General features: G+C 40.2%; 1 protein-coding gene across 1 annotated transcript in view; it reads left to right on the forward strand.

Moving 5' to 3' along the window:
- Window positions 1–3793: 3793 nt before the first annotated feature.
- The window catches only part of LOC139713274 (protein CFAP20DC-like), a 36959-nt gene continuing 16135 nt past the window's right edge, over window positions 3794–24617 (forward strand). Inside the window, exons 1-17 of the mRNA XM_071625019.1 lie at window positions 3794–3814; window positions 5040–5126; window positions 6437–6530; window positions 7375–7447; window positions 7915–8029; window positions 8579–8735; window positions 9302–9399; window positions 10450–10531; window positions 11074–11192; window positions 12045–12108; window positions 13144–13275; window positions 15622–16230; window positions 16976–17045; window positions 18606–18723; window positions 20712–21185; window positions 21920–22141; window positions 23357–23439. Of these exons, the coding sequence (XP_071481120.1) occupies window positions 3794–3814; window positions 5040–5126; window positions 6437–6530; window positions 7375–7447; window positions 7915–8029; window positions 8579–8735; window positions 9302–9399; window positions 10450–10531; window positions 11074–11192; window positions 12045–12108; window positions 13144–13275; window positions 15622–16230; window positions 16976–17045; window positions 18606–18723; window positions 20712–21185; window positions 21920–22141; window positions 23357–23439 (2618 nt within the window). The remainder of the gene's footprint in view (window positions 3815–5039; window positions 5127–6436; window positions 6531–7374; window positions 7448–7914; window positions 8030–8578; window positions 8736–9301; window positions 9400–10449; window positions 10532–11073; window positions 11193–12044; window positions 12109–13143; window positions 13276–15621; window positions 16231–16975; window positions 17046–18605; window positions 18724–20711; window positions 21186–21919; window positions 22142–23356; window positions 23440–24617) is intronic.

Raw genomic sequence — 24617 nt, forward strand, 5'->3', positions numbered from 1 at the left:
AAGTTAGACCTAATGTGTATAAAAAGCACATAATCATCAGCTGCGAGGGCGATGGCCGATGGTACAAATAATTTACTACAATCTAACATCGCCAAGCCAGGTGATCCACGAGTTGTATGTCAGCCCTTACCTTCGGCTCAGCCTGATAGACACCTCACCCAGGGAGGTGGAAAGAGCTAAGAGACCCCTCCCTGCCTCACCTCAATGATAACCGAGGCGATGTAGATCGTCATTGTATCCATTGCCTGAGAATTAGAGGTTAGGAGATGATTATTTGCTTTTTATCCCACATTGATTGACAAACTTGAGATTCGATAAAAATGTACATGTACATTCCATCATAACCACACATTGCCGATATTCATTTTATAATCTTGCTGAATATTACAACACAGGCGGTACAGCCACGGTCCACTGCAGTTGAATGAACGAGACTCGCATTAGATCTAAGACAATAACAAGCGAAAATGCTGCATCATCACTTTGTTCAATGCAGGAAGCAGCCAGACCTCATGACAAATAGTCCATGGGCCAGGCCAGATATTGGTACCATCTGAGGTGGCAAAACCTTTTTGGTGTCATTTTGTTTGTCGGGCATAGATATGCTTATCAAGCTATGATAGCATTTCCAAATGAGTAGCTTAGTCATAATAAATGTATTTTTAACCAATTTGGTCTCGTTGTTATATCCCTATACTTCTGAATCGAAACTAACCGCTATACAAAGAAGAGCACTGTCTTCTGTATGTTCCATAGAGCTGTAAAATGCAGCTCTATGGTATGTTCACAGGTGTTCTGTTGTAAACGCGGTGGGCTTAGTCTTTATTCAAGGCAGCGAAGGGAATATCCAAAGGTTATGATGTCCACAGCGCTTAGTCTTTATTCTAGACGGCGAAGGGAATATCCAAAGCGTATGATACAGTGTATATCCTTTTATCTAAAAACAACAACAACAAAAAACAATTCCTTGTGAATTTTACCGTATTTTTCAATTACTTATCATTTTGCGGCGAAAACGCCATGGTGAAAACAATAATACACGCCAATGTCGCTTTATTTCCATCCAACAATATAAGATAATGCAAAAACAATGTACCGGTACACTACGATACATTATAATGAATAATATTGTAAATGAACAGAGTGATTTTTGTTTAAAACTGATGTATTTGTTGATAGGGTAGTATAAAAACAGTATAGATAATCCCTTTTATGAGGAACTTTAGATATGATAACGGTACATTGGTCTAGATAAAGACTAAGCACACCGCGTGACAGCTGTGGACAGCATAACCCTTTGGATATTACCTTCGATGCCTTGAATAAAGACTAAGCGCACCGCGTTTACAACAGAACACCTGTGGACATACGGAAGATAGTGCTCTTCTTTGTATAGCGGTTAGTTTCGATTCAGAAGTATAGGGATATAAAAACGAGACCAAATTGGTTAAAAAATCATTTATTATGACTAAGCTACTCATTTGGAAATGCTATCATAGCTTGATAAGCATGATTATGACTAAGCTACTCATTTGGAAATGCTATCATAGCTTGATAAGCATATCTATGCCCGACAAACAAACTGACACCAAAAAGGTTGTGCCACCTCAGGTGGTACCAACAACCCATTTTTCGGGTCTTGGCCCATGGACTAAAAACCAAACTGACAAATCTGGCCCTAGCAGTAGCCATTGATCCTCCATGTGAGATTTAATCACATGCAGCTTATTTGGAATACTCCTAACTATTAGTATTACTAGGGCATGATAGATCATTACCGGTACATTCTACCTACCACTACTGAACAAGGACAGCTCTTACTGAATAATGTTGTAATAATCATGTACTAGTATTTACATGCATATGATCAAAATGGTTTTGCTGTAGTGTATGTCAAAGTCAAATATGTGGTACTCATACATGCATAATCAGCTTACTACCCATGTACACATATATTTTTGCTTCAAGATATTGCTTTTTGGTGGTTGGGAATCCATGTTTTGCCTATTTGTTTCTTTGTTTGTCTGTTTGTTTATTTATTTGTTTGTTTGTTTGTTTGTTGTTGTTTTTTTTTTTGGGGGGGGGGGGGAGGGGGTTCTTTTTGTGAGGTGTGAGTTAAAGCTTGTCAGGCATGTAAGCATTCATGAGTTAAAGACCCCTGAGGCGTGGGGCTTGTGCGTGCATAAGGCTGCGTTCACATAGAAGTATGTACATTCGGGTATTTGGGACTCGTTTTTCGAGGGCACGCGAATAGCTTGAATCGAACAATAGGATTTCCTAACACAGGTTCACATAAGAGGGCATCATTCGAAAGTACCGAATAGCATAGAATAGTATAGCATAGTGGGAATCGAGCTTGTTCGATTTTCTTGCAGTGTATACTGTCTCTCGTTTATGAAATAATGACAATTTTGGTCTGGATTTGCCCTTTAGCAAAAATAAGCATGTAGACTGACATTCTGATGCAGTTTAGAAATTGTTAATAAGATTTGCTGGGATGTAGGAGGAAGAAATCCTCACTGCATGGGATGGTGAGTTGACGGTGCGTACTGGGTGCCCGAATAGCGAATAGCGAATACCAAATGACGAATACCGTATACTTCTATGTGAACGCAGCCTAAGGCATGAGACTTTGTACAGTGTACTTCGAGGTCTGCTCTGCTCAGTAAACAATGTAATAATAAAGAAAGATGTACAGTAAAGAAAGATGTACAGTTTTTTGGTTATCATTATCAGTAATTGATAAATTATATAGCAGAAGCTTGTGAACTGTGATCACAATTTAAGAATAATGAATCGTTGCATATTCATTGAAACAGCATGTGCAATGTATTGATATCTTTTCTTGAGTAGAGTGATCACTCTGTCTCATAAGTGTAAGTTGAGTAGTTTATCGGAATCAAAGTAGGCAAGTGAAAATCTATAAAATGAAGAAAAAAAGTGACATGAGTCAATGCGAAGTCATCCTTTGTACATTGAAAAGACAATTTAGAGTACAAGTACATGTTGTCCCAAGTGGACTGTGCTTTATCTGCAGCCAATCAGTTTGTTCAATAGTGCTATGAAGTGGGTCAGTGGGTAATGCATCTGCTTTGCAATCAAATGGCTCAGGTTTGATATCCAGTGAGTGTAGCTTTGCTAGGAGCAATATTTTGTGTTATAATGTCATCCCTTTTGGGAGGAGGCAAAAATGCTTTGTCCTTCAAATGTGTGTGAAAGAGTCACAAACCACTCACATAAAAGATCCCATTTCATTCATTCATTGCAATGAGCAGGGTTCTTACCTGTTTAAGTGCTCCACCCTAATGACCCACACCTGAAAATGGATGAAATGAACTGTGCTGACCCCTTGTGGTTCACCCAATGTGACTACATGTACATGTAGCAAAACTCAGCAAATGGTATCAACTAGGCACATTGTGCCATACGAAGAACTGATATTTGTGCATACATCAGTATGTGTAGATGTAATTTACCAGTACCATTCTACCTGTATTTATGATATAATATACGCCGTATGTATGTACATTTGTACATGGTGTATTTCACCTGCCCTCAATGTACAGTGTACGATGTCTGGCATGTACATGTACATTGTTTATATGTGCATCTATATATATGAAAGAGTTGTTCTTTTACATCTGTGTTCTCCTTACAGTTTTGATTTGTGCTCAATGCCACAATGCCAGTTGCCAGCAGTATTCTTCCAGTGTTCTGGGATGAAGATTTGTCTCATAACCACCTTGAGTGTTCTCATCTTGACCGTTTCGTGTACTGCAAATAACAAGTGAAGATGTTCAAGAATGAATTTCAGGTAGGTGTTGGAATGTTTATTTACAATTCTTTTTTTTTTTAATTGTTATCATATTTTTATTTTTATTTTTTATTTTTATTTTTTTTTAAGCTGAATGCCTGGACACATAAAGGCTTAATGTTCATTCTTGATGAATTTGAAATACTCTGCTCAGGATCATTGTGAGGTCATTACGTCTTAGAAAGGCATTAATTATTGAATCTTGAGCATCATAATGATTTTCCTGCAAAGATATTTATGATTTCATAATATATCTCAATATGATTGTGTGGGATTATAATTTTTTTTTTTTTGTATCAAGAGGCTGTTATTTGTGCATTATTGCAATAAACTTACGGTTTGATTAAAAAAAAGAATTGCATTATGCGTCAAGAGCAAAGCAGCTTTACACAAGCAAATATGTATAGTACATGCAAGGCTGCTCACTAACCCATTTTTCCTACTGGTCCGACAGGCAGGTTGGACCATTAGATACCCAGTTGTTCATGTTTTACTAGTCTATTCCTGAAAGAGTTACTGGTCCAACAGTGATTTTTACTGGTCAGGGACCGGCGGACTGGTGCCAGTGTGCAGCGTTGTACATGTATGTGTCAGCTTTTAGGAATATGCAGCAACAACACTTTGAAAGAAGAATAATGCTGCAAAGTGAAATTTTTACCATTCACCTTTTCCATGCAAAATGGTATACAAATAATGAATGTTTATGAGAGCAATGGACAGAATATTTCATGAGGTGAAAGATGAAATGATCCATTCAACGAGGCGCAGCCGAGTTGAATGGATCAAATATTTCATCTTTCACCGAATGAAATATTCTGTCCATTACACGAATGAAAACATTTATTATTTGTTTTATATAATGCCTGAAAGAGATCCTTGTCCTTTCATGTTTTATCAATTTAGAAATAATAGAGAATCTGAAATCGCGAGAATGCTCAGCTCACTGAGCGCTTTATGCTAGGTAGCGCGCTGTCGCATATAGACATACACTGCAAAACGCAAGCGTATGTATACGCGTAGTATATGCCGGGCTCTCAGTGAGCGTGCAATGGAGCAAATCGTATGGATCCAAAATTGCACGGTAAATGGAACCACAATTGCACGGATGATGACGTCATAGTGAAATGGGCCGAATAATCAACGTCAAACAACCAATCAAATGACAAGGATCTCTTCAGGTGTTTAACACAATATTAATACATGCATGGTTGCTTTGCTCCTGCAGGGTGGACCGTTTGTGGAAGTGTTCAGCTCTCAGGGCAAAGAACCCTTGCTGAAATGGAAACTTGCTGGACAGGCATCCATTCAAAAGGTAGGCTACTATATGCTACGTTTACACCATGTTCCCAGCGGCCAAGGCAATCCCGTTTCAGGCCACCGAGGACAAAATGGGTTGGACGTGAGACATTGTGGGAGGGACGGGATGGGTAAACGTGACAGACCATGGTTGCTGACGATGCCGTGTCAGATTTTTAAACTGTCAAAAACGGTGCACGGCAGTCATGGTGCTGATGAGAAACCATGTAGACCATAATAAGATGGGAAGAAATGCAACAAACATGACAGCACTTAATAGGCCATTAAAAAAACAACAACAAACAAACAAACTAGGAGGCAGTCTGTAGTGGGGCACGAGAAATATGTGTAGTCCAGCACGACCAGATGCTGTTAGACTGATGTCTGAAAACTACATGATCACTAGAACAAGACTGGAGTACGTGGCGGGGTGGGGTGGGGGGGGGGGGGGCGGAGGAGAATATCCAACCTACCTATGGTGCACTATGTTTCCGGCAAACGGGGCTGCTGTGGCCACCGGGAACATTGAGTTATTAAATGTACTTAACACTAGATTACTATCAGCTCTGAACCCATTGTCGTGGTATGCTACTTGCAGCTGCTGCTTGCAAGCTTCTGTGACGGTAAGGGTGGAGGAGAAGGTGCCATGGTCGTATGGATATGAATATAATGCTACACTATCCACCAGACCTACAGGGTTTGAGCTTTGCTGTGGCACTTGTATTCCTTGCAAAGACCCTTTCTTAAGTATACTTCACCCCAGTTGGGTCTATAAATTGATACCCCAAAATAAGGTGCTGAATGCTGAATGTGAAGTTGAATTCAGCAAATGTGTGCATTGGAAAGCAGCAGCCATGCTACAGTAGAATAGATGCTGGAGGAAAGATTGACGAACATTCCTTGCTGTATGTTTCAAACAATCAGTCATTGGTGCTGTTCAAGTTTTTAAATGATGTCCATTTAATAGTGCTTTGCAACATGGTTTGTTGTAAGAGTCCTGAAGAAATATCCAATAATGTATATGATGTGCTAACAGTTACGTTGAATTCATGGTGCTACACATGATATGTAATTTCACAATTTACATGGTGAAGTAGACTTACTAGTCTCAGGTGATATTTATGACCCCTAAGCTTCAAGCAGTCAAGGAATGTTTCCATTTCTTTGAACTAAATTTTATATTGAACTTTCTTGCTTTTTATCTTTTTGCAACACCATCTCCTCATGAAGTACCTGTGGTGCCCTTGGGAGGTGTGAATACTCAAACAACTATCTTGGCTGTAGGCTGTCATCTTTTTCTGTGTGTTTGTTGATTGCTGTACATAGACATTTGACAAAGAATGCAAGAGCTACATTCACACCCTGGAGGGAGCATCGACCACCACCAAAATGCAGCTGCCCAAGGATAGCAAACAGACATGTGAGTATGAACTCTGACCCCTATCTACTAGTAATACTCCAACATGTGGAGAGACTTTGGCCCAGTAAATTGTGCTAAGACAAGGTTCTAGTTCAATACATATATTCAATGGGTTTATTGCCACTTGGTCTAATATCTGATGGTCCATTTCCCAGTTCATCTAACACCACTACGGCTATACTCATTTGGTCTACTATCAGTTTTGTCTAATGCCCAGTTTGGCTAATCATTGTTTGGTCTAATGACTAGATGGTCTTATTGCACTTTTTATCTTTGATAATTTCCCATTTTGTCTAATAAACTGTGGGTATTCGATTAAATGGACATAGCCCATCAGGAAGTAGACTGACTGGTAATGAGTCTTAGTGGCAATTGGACTTAATGGTCGGTCATTAGACGAACTGGTTGTAGACGAAACAGGATGAGATGATGTGGGTCGAGATGTATGGCTCTTAGACCAAGTGGGAGTAGACCAAGTGATAGATCACCATTCAGTGTATTGATACAGAATTTTGTTTATACATACATGTAGGCTTCCTTGATTCCCTAGAATACTTTTATACTAGTTGTATGTCGTCATTAGTGGTAGAGAAAAAAGAGTTCAAACATACACTTGTATCTACCATAGATCTTGGTGAATGAATGAACAACATAGGACAGAATGGAAACTAATGGAAGACAATGTACCTGGTGCAGATCTTCTCTCCATTTAAATGTTTTAACCATTATTTGTTGTGTTAATACACTATTTGTATTGTGAGTAAAATGTCTTTGCCCTCAAAAAAAAAAAGTTATTGTGGGATACCTATGTTGTATGTTATTATTCTCTCTATTTTTCTATTAGTGGCCTTGATCCAGAGACACCTAGTGATCCAGTTCTTTGTGCCTCTTGGTCAAGATTTCTCCATGGAGCTTGGGTAAGAACTGCATCATGAGCATTCTCTTGTCTGCATCTAGTATCAGTGATCATTGCATTTCATGTATCTACAATTGTAGCAAGATGCCGTCCATCCTCTTCACTGATGTACAGATCAGATTTTACTAAATATCTTTTTTTTTTTTCTCTCTCTCCATTGGACAGTCTTTTCATGCTCCCTTCCAATCTCTGAAAGTGGTAGTTGAGAATTCTTTCTTTCAGAGTAGACCAAGAGAGATTTTTTAAAATGAGACTGTTGAAGTAGCTTGAGTTTGCTTTTGTTTCTGCTTTAGATAAACGACTTGCAAAATGTCTCTTTGTTGAGCATGACCATGAATATTATTGAGTAATAAATGTTAGTGCTGAAAAAGTGGAAATCAGCTGTTCTCTCATATGTCAAGTTTTCTTCTTTTTTAATAAATGTATTCTGGTGTGGTCTTTCTGTCACATTTGTCACGGTGTTTCTAGGATCAGTGACATGAGCAACAACAAGAGAAGGCTGTTCCTCTCGACAGCCCAGAGGGAGACCTCGGCCACTCCGCTGCATGCCAAAGTACCCCTCACTATCATGAAGAGAGCTGTGGTGAGCATTTACAGTGTACAGGTCCATTTGCACCAGAGATGTGCCATATTACCTGAGCTCCCTATATGATACACTACCAAGGTTTTATCAAAGCAACATTCCCAGAAGCTGTGATTCGTTTTTATCGAGTTATTGAAAAGACTAACGGCTAAGGGATCAGAACTATCACTAGCTAACAAGCTGAAGTTCTATAGTCTAGTGGATATGACACCTGTCTGGCAGTTGGGAGGTTGTTCGTTTGAGTCCAACCCAAGTATGTACTATATGCCCATGAATTTTATCATGGTTACTACTAAAAATACTAAATAATCAGTATTCATTTAGGTCAGTGAAGGGCAACTTGAGCCAAATGTTACTTGGCTGTTAAAGAGATCTTTGAAGCACATGTTTTGAGCTATTGATACTTTTATGGATATTGCTGGAATTGATGGTGTCATTTCATGTTTTGTTTCTCATCAGTGGTTAAACCTGGCCATCAACATGGTTTTATACTCTTTTATGGGGATTGTTGGAATTGATAATGTCATTTCATGTTTTGTTTTTCATCAGTGGTTAAACCTAGCCATTGATATGGTATCCTTGGTTGGGGAGCTGTTCCGAGGCCAGACCTTCAAGTCTCTGGACACTCTCCTCATCTCTGCCTCCTGCAAGCTTAGGAAGATCTTCACTCTCAAGGATCAACCGCCGGATACCACTGATGATGATGGTAGGCATTGTGTGTGTGTACATGTGTCTGCATGAGATTATGTCTTGTTTGTTTGTCTATTTGTTTGTGTGTGTATGTATTAATCGCCCATTCTGATATTTTGCTCATGGCTGCATTGCAAATTTTATGCCATTGTCAAAATCAGATTGCATGTTTTCAAACTATTGTGGTAGGATGGAATACATGTACCCATGTATGCTTGTGTATTACCATACCTGGAGATTACATGTTTGGCGGTCATTGTTACTTGTTTGTCATTTGTGTGGTAACAGAGCCGTGCAGGAAACTGAAGTCAATAGTAGCAACTTTAAACTAGAACAGACCTCTGCCAAGCAGCTCATTTCTACCCATACATTTGGTTTGGATTGTTGTTTGATTTTGCACTTAAGTTTCAGCAAAAATGCCTCAGAATGTGGTATCCAATTGCTTTCTATTCTTATTCATAATTATGAGTATTCACAAGTAGGAAATCATAGATGCTGAAAACTGATTATGTGACTATACTTACGGTAAATGAAGACCTTACCTAATCCTATGCACTTGCATGTATCTCTTTCCTTTTGTAGTGTTGTATAACTGCGATCCACCGACCAACAGTGTCAGAGATATTTCGTCAATCCCAAAAACTTGCCAATTCAGTTCAGATGTCCTACATCTGACCCAGGTTAGTGACAGTATTTGTATAGTCTACATTTATTTTTACAGCTCTATCTACTTTCTATTATTTACCTGGCTTGTTTTAGATATACACGTTGTGTGTTTGGAGTTTTCTGTCCCCTAGATGATTGTTGTAGTGACTGTACAACTGACGTAAACACATACTTGTAGTTAAATGTGTGATGTTACCTGCGAAAACTAAACAACTATTGTATATGAATATAATACATCTTACACTTCATTTTTCCACCTTTGTTTTATCTTCTTTCTTGTATTCTTCAAATAAAATTTTGAGATATTTGACTCTGATAGTAATTGGTTAGGAATCAAGATACTCCCTGTAGCAACTTTTTAAAAATATTTGCGGAGAATAAAGCAATATTTTGTGAGTGAGAAATAATGCCTAGATGCTTTTGTAGTAGTGCTAGTGGCATTATGTTTTGGATTTGTTGATTTATTTATCTATACATTTGTCTGAAATGATTTTGAGTTTTGTTGTGCCTTTCTTGAGAAAGGCATGGTATGAGAAAAGAATTTAATCTAAGCTGATATCTAGCTGTTCATATATCACTGTTGCTGTCCTTCGTGATCAAGTTTGTGTAGACCCTCAGCAGCCTCTGTTTATAATGTCATGGATACTAGCTCTGTTTATTACTATTGCAGATACTAGCTGTGCATTGTCATAATTATCAAGACAGGATTTCTTAATTTTTAGAGAGACGGCAATGCTGTTTCACATGTTGGCATTATAAGGCGCAGGGCTTTACTAGGAAATTTGCTTTAGATGTGATACTTCCAAAAAGTACATTTTAGACATGTTTCTGTCTAGCTTTCATTGCACAGCACTCATAAATGCCATTTGGCATCATAATGTAGTCATATTATTATTCATGGAGTCTGTTCTACATGTTCATGTGTGCTCATGTCCGTGCCATTTGCATCACACTTTCATTTGCACTATCATTCCGTATCATAAGAAGTGTAGTAGAAATCAAGTCTAGTCTGATTATTTGCTGGTCACCAGTTGCACTGCCAGAATATGACGATTTCCCCACAGGTGCTCTCCATGGCCAAGCTGAGGCACGTGGACTTCAAGATGAGAGGCGACGGAAGCAGGCCTTCCTCCTCCACGGAACCTGGTGAGTTGAGATCACCAGTCAGAGACAGCCGTGATCAATGACTGATGACCAGTGTCAAATGATATAAAGCCATTCAGAGAGGGATTACGTAGAGCAGTTTTGCTAGTGCTCCCTCCCTGTGTTATTAAGAATCTGCGAAAGTTCAACCATTGGAGAGAGGTGAAAATCTGATCAGACTCACATCTGGCACAGCAGGTTTGTCAGGGAGCAGCATTATCATGTGATTTCTGATTATACAGGGAGCTAAACAGAATCTTTTTGATATAGAATGCTTGAAAATTACTTAAAGTGGCACCAACTGTAAAGCTGTTCTAAATGAGTTGAAATGCAGTGGGCACAGACTTTCACATTCAGTAGTTTACTACTGAAATTGCTCTGTTGCTGTACAGGTGATAAGAATGACATCTTGTTCATTCTCAGATATTTTCTTTGAAACATCCCTCTAGCACACAGAAGGCTGATGATAAAGATACATGGATACAAACATGAAAAATGAAACTTGAATTGATGTAAAAGATCAAATCTCCCAAACTCATCACCAGATCTGAACTCCAGCCTGCGTGCCAAAGATGACCGTCCGATGCACATAGCCTTCGGCACCAAGGTTCCCGTACCTTCCACATCATCAGGGAGAAAGGTTTCGGCCTCGGGGCAGAGAGAGGTGCGAAACCTTTTATTCTTTACTTTTGTACAGGCACACCCCCCCCCCCCCCCCCCCACCATGTTAGGACTGAAAGGGGCGGGGGCTGAAAGGGGTGGGGGTAGTAAGATTTAAAATATGATTGGTAAAGTCCATGCGGTTAGTTGGCCTGGACATTTGCTCACAGACATCTTCACAGTAATAGCATAATTCACAAAACTTTTGTATACCTTTGAGCACTGCCATCAGCAAAGAGCTCAGTCAGTGTAGTTTGACAATTGAAACCATCATACTGTTAAGCTGTCTGTAGGGGTTGATTTATAAAACTTGGTACACATGATATAGATGTAGATGTGTGAGACATATTTCTCATGTTCATCAAGGAAGATTAAAGACAAAAACCTTTCTTTTTCAGGTGGTATGGAAGGAGTATTTACATTTGTTGAGGTGGTTCTAGTTTCTGTAACCCTGTGCAATTAGGATAGTTTTGCTTCATTGTACAGTTTAGGGCTAGTGAATATCTCGTGAATTGTAGGTCCCATATGGAAAGTAAAGGTTAGCATCCATCAGGTAAAGGAAACTCTGTCTTTATCATAAAGTATACTAAAGAATGTTCCTTGTTTTTTCACTGAATTGATTATTTCCAAGTTTGTTTGTTTGTTTGTTTTTATTTAAAGGAAAATGCTCATGTAGCAATTCTTAACATTAAAATGTTTTGGGGTAGTCTTATTACCATCAAAATGGAAGGGAAGGCTGTTAAATCAAGCTGATATTCTTAACCTATGACTGAAATTCATTTGTCACATCATTATCACTTACGTTGCAAGTCAAAACAATGTCAGTGGATGAAGTGTAAACTTGTTTTATTATCAGGGCTCCAGTGCCACTGGAAGCAGGACCAGTCGCTCATCACACTCCGGCTCCCACAGAACAGAAGGTGAGATCAAACTCTGGCCAGTAGCCTTGTTGGGTTCCCAAAGATTTGATTACCTTTTGGAACTCATATCTGTATTTGATGATTCATATATTTCTACATGTCATCTCTGCTAAATGGCAATCGTGCCACAAAATTATCGTCATGAAACCAATGCACACTTTTTTAATCATTAGTCAGTAAATAGCCATTGAGACTTGGTGCAAATGTTGCTTTTATTGTTTGGGTTTCATAAAATGAAATCTTGATTTGAATGTTATTCAGACAGATTCCTCACTCAGATGGCACACTTTCTATTGTTGGAAATATGGCTTCATAAAGATAGGAAGAATTTTAAACAAATCTCTGAAAATCTTTAGCCTTCTTGCAATATTTGCATATTTGGGGTCCAATCAGGTAGCTCTGTGATGGTAGAAAGCCGTTGGTGTATGAACCTCAAGTTCAGTGTCTAATACCCCAAGATAAAGACCAAACACTGAACCAGTAGATGATAGTTACATGTACGTACCGCTTGCAGCATGAGTTTGTTTCTCTTCCAATATTTGTGTAGAAATCCCTGTGTTATAGAAACTTGTGGTTAACTGTGGATATAGGATGATACTTTAAGTGCTTATTCTGCACTCCAGAATATCAGTAACAGTAAAGCTTTTTACATGTAAACCGTGCTTGTACAATGCCAGAGCTGTACAGTACATTGCATACAGTGTACCTGGCAATGTGCACCCATGGTCTACTTCAATGTACAGGATGTGTGTAACAAGCTGCCCTTTGCTCCATTATGTCCCTCAGTTGATGGGAAAGAAGTATAAGTGTGGATTGTAAACATTACTAGTACTGTATGTCAGGTTCTAGCATGGCTGCTGGATTTAAAGTGTTTAATCTGTGTGTATCAGAAGCTCAAAGTATGAGGTAAGTATGAATATTGCTAAAAAAAAAAAGAATTATGATAAAAAAATGGTAGGTTCCCTAATTAGCATTGTATTAAAGTAGAAGTACAATAGTCTAACATGCTTGTGAATGCCTACTGTGACCCTACAGACCCCCTTCACAGTGCCAGAGGCCAGGCCCCACCCAGTGCTGGAGAGGTCAACAAACTTGTGGTCCATGGTCATCATCGACAGCAGTCAGACCCAGGCACAGAGATACAGCACCCTGATGGGATCGACAAGGGTGAGGATATAGATTCAGAAAGATAGAGTAAATCTTGAATGCCATCCTTGCCATACATTTTAGATAGCTCTTCCCCATCCACAGGAGAAAAGATTTGGAGGCCAGTGTGATATAAAAGACTAATATGCTCCATATTGTCAATGCAATGCTTTTGTTATGCTGCCAGTGCGAAGTGTCGGCGGAGGCATTATGTTGAGGGGTTGTGCGTCCGTCCTTCCAACCGTTCTTCTGTCAGTCTGTATTCGATTTGGTGGACAGCATAACTTAAGCACCATTTGAGGTATCCAAATGAAACTTGGCATATGTATGTAGGAGTGTGGGGGGGGGGGGGGGGGGAGAGCGGTATGCCTATCAACTTTTGGGTACACACACTGGTGAAAGGTCAAGGCCAGTGCTCAAGTTTCACCATCCCCCCCCCCCATATCTCTACAATGCCTGAATGTATTTTTGTGAAACGTTGTGTATATATGTATTCCCAGGTACAGATTCTCTTGATTAAGTTTTCGGCCTTGGGGTCATACTTGTAGATCAAAGGTCAAAGGAAAAGTGAAAAATGCTAAAATTTCACTTTGGACATGCCTAGGTTGTTTATTGGATTTTTAGCTCACCTGAGCCAAAGGCTCAAGTGAGCTATTGCGATCGCCCTTCGTCCGGCGTCCGTCGTGCGTCGTGCGTCGTGCGTCGTCCGTCGTCCGTCGTCCGTCGTGCGTCGTGCGTAAACTTTTTACATTTTCATCTTCTTCTTGAAAACCCCAAGACCGATTTTCATCAAACTTGGCAGGTAGCATCCCTAGGGGGTTAGGAACTCAATTTGTTAAAATGGGCACCATGCCCCACCCAGGGGGCCCCCAGGGGGGCCCAAACCCCCCAAAATTAAGGAATCTGTAAAAATCTTCTTCTCTAGAACCAGAAGTGATAGAACTAAGTTAATACTATGAGTTAGTACATTGATGACTGTAGTTTCAAGTTTGTTCATGGCAAAATTAGGGGTGCCCCCCTTGGGACCCAGGGGAGGGGGGTGGGGAGGGGTTCTAATGGGGCCTAAATTGTACATTTTCATCTTCTTCTTGAGAACCCCATTACCCATTTTCACCAAACTTGGCAGGTAGCATCCCTAGGGGGTTAGGAACTCAATTTGTTAAAATGGGCACCATGCCCCACCCAGGGGGCCCCCAGGGGGCCCAAACGCCCCAAACTTAAGGAATCTGTAAAAATCTTCTTCTCCAGAACCAGAAGTGATAGAGCTAAGTTAATACTATGAGTTTGTACATTGATGACTGTAGTTTCAAGTTTGTTCATGGCAGAATCAGGGGTGCCCCCCTTGGGACCCAGGGGAGGGGGTGAGGAGGGGTCCTAATGGGGCCTAAATTGTACATTTTTATATTCTTCTTGAGAACCCCATTACCCATTTTCACCAAACTTGGCAGGTAGCATCCCTAGGGAGTTAGGATTTCAATTTCTTAAAATGGGCACCATTCCCCACCCAGGGGGCCCCCAGGGGGGCCCCAAACCCCCAAAATGAAGGAATCTTTAAAAATCTTCTCTAGAATCAGAAGTTATAGAGGTAAGATAATACTATGAGTGAGTACATTAATGACTGTATTTTCAAGTTTGTTCATAGGAGATCAAGGGGTGCCCCTCTTGGGGGCAGGGGGGGGGGGGGGGGGGTTGGTTGGGAAGGTCCAAATGGGGACCTGAATTGTACATTTTCATCTTCTTCCTGAAAACCTCATGATGTATTTTCATCAAACTTGGCAGGTAGCATCCCTAGGGGGTCAGGATCTCAATTTATAAAAATGGGCACCATGCCCCACCCAGAGGGCCCCAGGGGGCCCCAATCCCCCCCCCCCCCCCCCCCCCAAATTAAGGAATCTTAAAAAATTTGGGCCCTTATTGTACAGTTTCATCTTCTACTTGAGAATGCCTGGTCAAATTTTGGTAGAGCTGTGAATAATTTAGATTGGTGACTGTGTGAAAGGTGAACTTGCGATACTCAGGTGAGCGCTAGACCCGCGGGTCTCTTGTTATGCAATACTGCCATGCTTGAAGGTGCTGATGGCAGACAAAAAGCACTTTTGACAGCCAGAATCATTCATTTTATGTTTGTGTTGTGACCAAATTGCAAACTGGTATTTTTGAAATATGACAAAAATACAGTCTTTATTTCCCCATAGAAATGAATTTTGTATGGAACACCAGTGTGCAGTGAAAATATTTGTTTGATTTGAGTTTTTTGTTGCTGTTAGACACATATAAGGCCATTCTACAACATTTTGATAGCAGTTGAATGATATTTTAGGAGGCCATCAAAAAATTTTGATGATATGTTGATATGATTAATTCTAGGCACCCTGGCAGGGAGCAATACCTGGACATCTTCTGGGATCATGGAGGATCGACAGCCACATCCTCCCAGGGAAAACTCTGGTGGACGATCGCGACGAGTGGTCAAAGTGAGACCGTCTAGCGGCAAGAAGAGTGGGGAGGCTGGACGTAGCGATGCCGATGAGTCCAGTGACGCTGACCTTGCCTCGGCGAGAGGCAGGCACCGATCGGGCGGAGCCGCCAAAGACAATAACCCCCACCCGGGCAAGAGCGATTCGGCAGACATGCTGTCAGCTGGTCTGAGCAATATGATGAAGGGTAATAACTCGGCTGGGAGGGTGAGAACTCGATTGGACAGCCTGTCCGAGTCTGATGAAGGCGGGGGGAGCAGGCAGGGTAGAATGGCATCGGGGCGGAGCAAGATCCCCCGGAGGAAGAAGAAGGAGCGTGGTGCTGGCGGACCAAAGATGACTGAGAAGGGTGCGACGAGGGGCGAGGAGGATCCCGGCTCAAAGAGTGCCGTCAGAGAGGATGCTGATGTTGTGGCTCAAAGGATGTCTATGGTGCAATCAGTGGAAGGGAGAGTGGTCAAGAATGGTGCAGATGTCAGCGTAAGACTGGGTGGTTCAGGTAGGTGCCATTTGAGTTGTGTTGGCTGGCAGAACAATACTTGCAGAAGAAACAGATCCTGAAAGTCCCCTGTCTCTCACCCTTGTGTGTTTGTAGTAGATACAAAGGGGTCAGTAGTAGTAGTTGGTGCATTACACAATGACATATCAATTTGATTCATTTCTTCTTCATATATAATTGAAATAGAGACAGAGTATTATAATAATCATCACCATTTGTTACTTTGACAGCAAGTTCATTATCAGCCACTGATTTTTTTTAAAAATCTTAAATATACCCCCCCCCCCCATAAAGAAACAAAATAGACAAATGGTATTTAAAATTGATAAGATTATATCCAAACAACTCCATGCAGTGCATTTGCTTTGGCAAATTAGCAAGTGTACATGCTGTTGATATCCAATTTTTAAACTCTGAAGTGTTTCATATGGTGCAGTTGCCTTTCTTCGTCATGATCATTCACCACCAAGTGAAAAGCAATATAGCATAAGAGCATGACAAAACGTCACTGCTGTGTGAATCTGTCTACATCTGATTATCAAGTTGTAACTTGTGTTATTCTCAGCCTGCCCTCTCACTAATACAATGTATCCTCAGTATTTGGAGAGAATAATTTGCCTATCACATAGTTTCCACTATGTTTAAATAAATTCACCAAATATTGGGGGGGGGGGGGTGAGAGATCCCTAAAAGACACACATTTATCTTGGTATATTTGTTGAATATCTATTTGTGCCTTGAATAGATTCAGGAGTGGCCATATCAGCAGAGACTTCAGAACCTGAAGGAAACCAGTCCACGGTGTCTTCAAGCAGGTATAGGAATCAATTTCACTGTAAAAGTGAATGCTTCAAAGAGTATAATTTTGTAGTCATCTGTAGTTTCATAAGAAATATCTAACTCTATGAATGGACAGTGTCACATTCTTCTGATATAATGTGTGAATGTCGATGAAGGCACATTTTCCTCTTTATTTCTGGCTTATAGTGATTATACCATGTTCATGACTTATATGTTAGCATGGCACTTCTTCTTTAGAATTAAGATCTGACTTTGCTAATGCAGTGTAAGAGTAGCCAAAAAACTGTTTATATGTGGATATGTTGTGAGTTATAGTAGCAGTGGAAATTACAGTATATGCCATATACTTGACAAACTGTATGATATTTGATGTCTTGAGACTTGTAAGACAATTTCACGAGTGCCTAAATTCATGATTGAGATCATCATAATATGAATGAGAAAAAAGTGTTTCTTTTCAGGAGAAAAGTTAATAATTTCTCACTGTAGAGATGATCTATAACATATTTGTGTTCTGAGAAACAACATTTTTGTGTTCTGAGAAACAACATTTTTGTCAGTGTTAAATTCTGCCAATAGGGACCTTGTCTAGAAAATATAAACCAGGGCTCCACACTAACTTTTATTTTTGGTGGCCCGACTGGGCCACCAAAATCATTGATTTTTATTTTTTTGGTGGCCCGAAAGTAAAATCTGGTGGCCCGAAAAAAATATAAATAAAAACATAAGAAAAACTAAATAGGTCCTATTAAACATAAAAAAGAATAGATATTAAGTATTACTGAAGTGATACAGGTACCCATGTCTAAAATGAATGAATAGAAAATTCAATCATCTTACCGTTATTCCGAGTTCTAGGATTTATCAAATAGGCTTATATTGATATTAGTTTAAAAGTTGATGCCTATTTAGGTGGTCAAAACTTATGTTTGAAATGATAAAGTGGGAGCATTTGCAGACATTTGTAAACGTCCGACATTTGCTTTGGCATTTTGTCTTGGCATTTTGGTAGCCCAATCGGGCCACCAAAATCTTCATTTCTGAAATTTTGGTGGCCCGGCGTGCGTTTTTTGGTGGCCCTGGGCCACCGGGCCACCGGGCCACCGTTAGTGTCGAGCCCTGTATAAACACACACACAAAAAAACAAATATTAAAATACACCACGTAGGCAGTAATGCTGTTCACCTATTGATTGTTTTCTAGCTGCTGCATTGTACAATTTCGTAATTGCTAATTATACAGTTTATAATGCTGTGATGTACTTTTTAAAACTTAATGGAGGATGTGATCTAAAGCCAGTTCATACCGAAGATGAATATCTCCCATTGTCATAGTTTTCGAGTGCGATAAAACCAGGTGTCATAAGATGCAAAATCCCATTTCTGCTTCAACAGTGAAAAGCCAACAAAGCAAGACAAAACAAGCATATGCCACGCCACAAATATGTTTAGAGTTGATTGTATACTCAGGTACCGAGTACAAAAAATGAAAGAAAAGAAAAGAAAAGAAAAGAAAACTGTACCATCCTTTTGTGTGACTTCCTTTCTAACTCGCTGATTATTTGTTATGTGCAGGTCATCCAAGGCAGAGCCTAAGGACAAGGGTAATCTCTATACATTCATGTCTCCACCTCATACCGTCCCAATTCGAGCAGCTGAAAACTCTAGGCAGCTGGACCCTAAGAAATTACAGGTCAGCTGAACTTCAAAGTCTGTGTTTGTGTGTGTTTTTTGTGTTCTTGATTTTGTAATTGAATGTATTTCAACCTTTACAGCAGAACTTGATATTAAGAACTCTGCACAGTGTAAGTCTGTTTCTCTACATGACTCATAAGTGCTCAAATCTGTGTTGAAAGTTGATTTAACCCATTTGTGTGCCTTGAATGCCAATTGGCACAGAATTCCCCATAGCCTTGTGCACACTGTCCAAAGTCCCTGGCACCAAAAGGGTTGATGAGAAGAAAAAACTCTGTCTGAACAAGTAAGGGTTTACATAATCAGACAAACAATACAAAATAAGTTTGGTTTTTATGCCTCCGCCACGAAGTGGTGCCGGAGGCATTATGTTTTCGGGTTGTCCGTCCGTCCGTCCGTCCTTCCGTCCGTCCGTCCGTCCGTCCGTCCTTCCGTCCGTCTTTCCGTCCGTCCGTAATGAATTTTGTGGACAAGGTAACTATCAAAAGCTGTTGAGGTATCTTAATGAAACTTGGCATGTATGTGTATTAGGGGGTGAAGTTGTGCCTATCAACTTTTGGGTGCACATGCTCAAGGTCAAAGGTCAAAAGGTCAAGGTCAAATACATAAAATTTCACTATTTCCACCATATCTATGCAATGCCTGAAGATATTTTCTTGAAACGTAGTGTATACATGTATTACCCAATTTAGATTCTCTGGTGAAAGTTTGGGTCATGAGGTCAAAGGTCAAAGGTCAAAAGGTCGAGTAAAAGTATTAAAACTTCTTTTTTTTCTCTGTAAATTGGAAAATTGTTCAAGGTACAATCTTTTGTATCTTCATGGAACATAGTATATACATGTACTGACTGGCAGTGATTATCTAGAGAATGTAGGGTTCATGGGGTCAATGGTCAGGGGTCAAAGGTCAAGTGCAACACTTCAAAATTTTACTATTTCCCTCATGTTCATGCAATGCCAGCAGGATTAGTATTCTTTTTTTTACACTTGGTGTATGCATGTGTAACCTAATAGAAATTCTCTGGAGAGTTTTTTTTTCTTTTTCTTTTTTTTATTGCCTCAAAGGTCAAAAGGTCAAAGATCAAGTGAAAGTGCTGAACTAACTTTTTCCTCCATATCTCGGAAGTGGCTCAATTTATCGTGAAACTTACTGCATATCTATGCATGTTCTTCCTGAAAGTGATTATCTTATGAATTTTAGGGTCAAAGGCCAGATGAACATGGTAACAAATACTATTCAGTACAGAAATTGCACTTTTTCTCCATACCGGTACCATGAAAATTACTCATTGCATTAAGTGAATGAATGGGTCAAAGTCAAGTTAAAGTCCTTAAATCCCCAAATACATGCTCTCCTATTCATCCAATTAAACCAAGGTCAAGGAAGGTGAACATTCAACACATTTGTGACAAACTTGTCATTTCAATATTTTGCCAGTTTTGTGAAAATGTAATCACACATTGTCCACATGAACTATCTAGACCTATTAGGAGAATCATGCATTATGGCGGAGGCATACCAGTCGCCATAGCGACATTTCTAGTTTCTAATTTGAAGTTTGACATTTATTGCTCGTTTATTTGCAAATAAAGCAATTTTGGTCATTATTATGCATGCACAGTAGACAAGGATGTCACGCCTCACATCTTCTTTCTGTTATAATTCACTTTAATTACTGAGGTCAAGTCAAACATGGAGGAGATTTTTGCCCTGACATAGTATTTGCCAATTACAGCACATGGTGGGATGACAGAGTTTGTGTCGTTAGAATTTGTGGTTAAGATTTCATCATTTTTGCATCAGTGTGATGAACACAGATCATGATGACTCGTGCCTGTAAAACTGGCAAAAGAGACAAATATTCTATTTTGGAATGTTTGCCAAGTAATATGACAGGATATGAAGAAATACTGATGGTTGCGGTACCTGGCGCATACAACTAATCTTTGATTTTTCCCAATTATTTCTAATTTTGTTGATTTTTAGATGAAAATGCAGCAAATAATTGACAGCAAGACACCGACAAACATTGGCCAAGCTGATAATGGCGAGGACTTTGAGCCAACCAAAGGGTCATCGCGTGACCTGATAAGTCCCGAGACAGACTTCCTGCGAAATGCCCAACTCAGTGACGACTCCGATCTGGATGATGATCGCCCTGGCAGCGGGAGGTTAAAGGTCAAGCAGACGATCGAACGCTCACACTCCCCGAAGAGGGCAGTAGAGAATGGTGGCAGGGATCCAGTCAGAAGTAGCTCCAGAGGCGAGGGCGACAGGCTGCCCAACCAGCCTGCATTGAGCATGTCGCCAACACTACGTCGCAGCAAGCTGGCAGCGCTGGCGGAGAGCCAGGGCGGGGCATCCCAGAATCTTGCCCCACCCCGAGGGTCCCTGTCTCGGATGAGCATTAGGTCTAAGCACCTCAAGGAGATTCCAAAGGATGACCCTCGCCTCTCTGATGTGAGTCTATTATCAGCATCAACTTTATATTCCCTTGGTAAAACAGACATCAGTGTGTACCTAGATCTGAACTTTACGCATGGTCCTTATTGCCATACCTGTACACATGTGGATGTGTAGATATTGTGTGTTTGTTTGTTTGCAAAGGCAGAACAGAGTGTTACCAATGCTGGTGATCTTCTGTAGCTAGATTCTGTCTCAAAGATGAACATATTTAGCTGTTTAATTATTTAGTTCATTTTATGAGCACTGTATATTGCCATAGCAATTATAATATCACTATAATCAGGGCATGGCCTTAAAGGGGATGGCTAGTAACCGATCAGTGGGAATCAGTGGGAATGCTGAGGGATGATTGTTCCAATCCTTGTTGGATTCATTTCAGAGTACGTTATTTATCTACTGTTGTGTGAAAATTGTTTGCTTCAGAACGGTCTCATATTCAAGTAATGTGCAGATTAATGCCCCGTCACTGACCAGGCATGCTAACCTGGAAACATTAAACTGTACATTACTTGAATATGAGACCATTCTGAAGCAAATGATTTTCACACAACTATAGATATATAATGTACTCTTAAGTGAATCCCACAAGGATTGGAACAATCATCCTCCAGCATTCCCACTGATTCCCACTGATCAGTTACTAGCCATCCCCTTTAAGGACCAATGAGATGTGCTCAGGCTTGGTGTATGAGTTCAATAGTGGAATGATTGATTTCTTTTCTCTCAAGGACTATGACTGGCGGAAGTACCAGTCCAACAACAGTTCGCTGGCCTCCTCCTTGGAGGCCAACATGCTAGCCAGCCTGAGGAGGCAGCAGCTGGAGGAGCTGTACGAGGAGAGGAACGAGGGAGCAGCCAACAACAGCTTCGAGATCCACAACTACGGCGACGACGACGAGAGTAGCTCCAGTGGTGACACGACCACGACCTTCAGCACGTGGAGACCTCCGGTGAGTCTGGCCAGCACTCTCTCATTGTCCTTGCTTTGTCTGTACTATAAACCCTACCTGTGGTTGGATCATCACATGCCGGCCTCAAAGAGAAACTCCACAGTTGATTCATGCTGACTTTAACAGATAGAGTGTCATGAAACAGCAAAATTTCACAGCAAAACTTCACATGTTTGCATGGAACTGTGATGCCTCTGAAAAATCACCCACGCAAACTGAATGAGTCAAGGATGTCATCAGCCAATTTGTGGTACATGTATGTTTCTATTTTCAATGATGTGTTTAAAACGAGTCAGTGATGATCCTTTACATTTAAAATGAATTTTTCTTAGTCAACTGTTGATGATAATGCTGACTTTTCAAGGGGGCATAAAATTGCTGATTGGTTACAAAAATACAAGCCTTTTTGATGTTTTTATTCTTAGCTGAAAGAGCTGTGAGCCAATTACACACCATAATCTCATCCGATATGCCTATATGGTGGTAACCGTCATCACACCCAAGTTCAAACCTCAGAATCTTTGAAATTCTTCTAAATTATTTGATGGAAACTTTCAGTCATATCAATCAACTATAAGTCAATTTGACCATGGAGTGAAAATTCTCTTAGAGTAAACAGATTTGGAGTAGAGACTGATATAGACGACAACCACTTTCTACCCATACTACTTAGTTAAGTTGCAGTTATGTGACTGTTGGATATTAAGGCTCGTGGAGCGATTCTGGACTGTAAGCGATCATATTCTTATTGAAACATATATGCTGTAGTTCCATGGTTTTGTACAACTGCAGTTGTTAGATACTTTCAGTAGTAGTATTGTAAGGTGCAGATGATATTCCACATATGGCTCAGCTATGTGACTGGAGCAACGTGCAAAGATTAATCACATGAGAATTATTTGAATGGTATTTAAAGTGAGTCATTTCTGTTCTGTCCCTTTTGCATCCTCAGTGTAAATTATTTATTTCAGCCTAAAAAACATGAATGCCTGTGGAAATGATTATAGCAGCTTTGCTTAACTTTCCTGGCAGAGTGAGTCACAGATTAAAAACACAATCTGACCTGTTTCTGTATGACTGTCATGCTGTCTTCAGCCATTTGCTTACAATTCATCAGTTTTCAATGTTTTTGCCTATTTCCTGGTCATCTACCCCAGCATCAATGCCACTGAAATTGTTCTTCCTTTTCCTCTTTTCTTTCTTTTCCTATCATAGGATAATTTGCATAGAGGCAAGGGATACCAGGAAGAAATGAACTATGAGCCTGCTGGAAACCCCCTCATGCAGTCCAACCCAAGGTAAGAAGACATCAGTGCTTTGAAGAGCTCATAAAACTTTGCTATGTCCCAGAAGCATGAGAGTTCAGAATTTAATCTGATTTTAGACATTTTTTACTTACTCTACCCAAAACCCACTTTTCAGATATTTTTTTTTCCCAGTTCAAGTGCATTGAAATGTCCAGTTTATTGCACTTCAGACTTTTATCAGATGTTTGAGATTTTTCAGACATATTTGTGCAAGCACTGTCAATGATATCCATGACTGTGAACACCTGTATACAAATGAGTATAGGACACTCAGTCAAAGTTCTGGTAGTGGGGTAGTGTGTGACCCTTTTTGCTTACCCACCGGCATTCATATATGCTCTCAAGAGGTGATGGAATTTGATAAGAGATTGTTCATGTTTGTGGGCAGATCACAAAGAGGATACTGTAAAAGTGGAAATTTTCGCGCATTTCATGCAACCAGAAACTAGCGCAAAATCAAAAGCACACAAATATTTTTGTTTGCCATATATGTTCTACGAGTTGGTGTCTTGATTCTGCGGAATTAAAAACATGCAAAACTCTTCTTACCCAGCTGAGCGTGAAAATATCCACTTTTACAGTAACCTTTTACCACTATCCCTGACATAGTAAAATATTGCTTTGATCATCGTTGTAAATGTAAGTTGAAACAGTCTTTCTGAATAGACTGTGGCTGCCATTCAATTTAGGACTACTGTCTTTGACACCATGTGCTGAAAGTTTGCATACGAACTCGCCTACACAGTCATACAATTGTAGTTTGAAAGTCTAGAAAAACATCCAAGTAAGAGATGTGTGATGTACTGTGAAACCACCCACCACTACCAACAAAACAAATACAACCCTGAAAAGTGACCTTAGGATTTCCAAGTTGACGGTGATGGGAAATGCACACGTGAAAGTCTGGATACACATTCTTACCCCCAGTGATGCCAACCCGTGTTCACCATCAATTGTATCAAAAGGAAAAGTACTTTGTTCTAAACTGTGGGACCTGGAAGATCCGACATTGCAATCACATAACCAAGTTTTTCTTGGTTGTGGGTGTGCGAGTTCCATGATGGGGAGTCCCAAATGAACTTTTAACCCCTCACATAGAGACAGCATTTATCCTTCTCCCCCCCCCCCCCCCCCCCCCCCCCCAAACTCCCAGGGACTATGATAAGTAT

The sequence above is a fragment of the Diadema antillarum genome, unplaced genomic scaffold, assembly GCF_040938485.1.
Source record: "Diadema antillarum isolate AM-2024a unplaced genomic scaffold, OU_Dant_1.0 seq00001937_RagTag, whole genome shotgun sequence".
NCBI lineage: Eukaryota > Metazoa > Echinodermata > Echinoidea > Diadematoida > Diadematidae > Diadema > Diadema antillarum.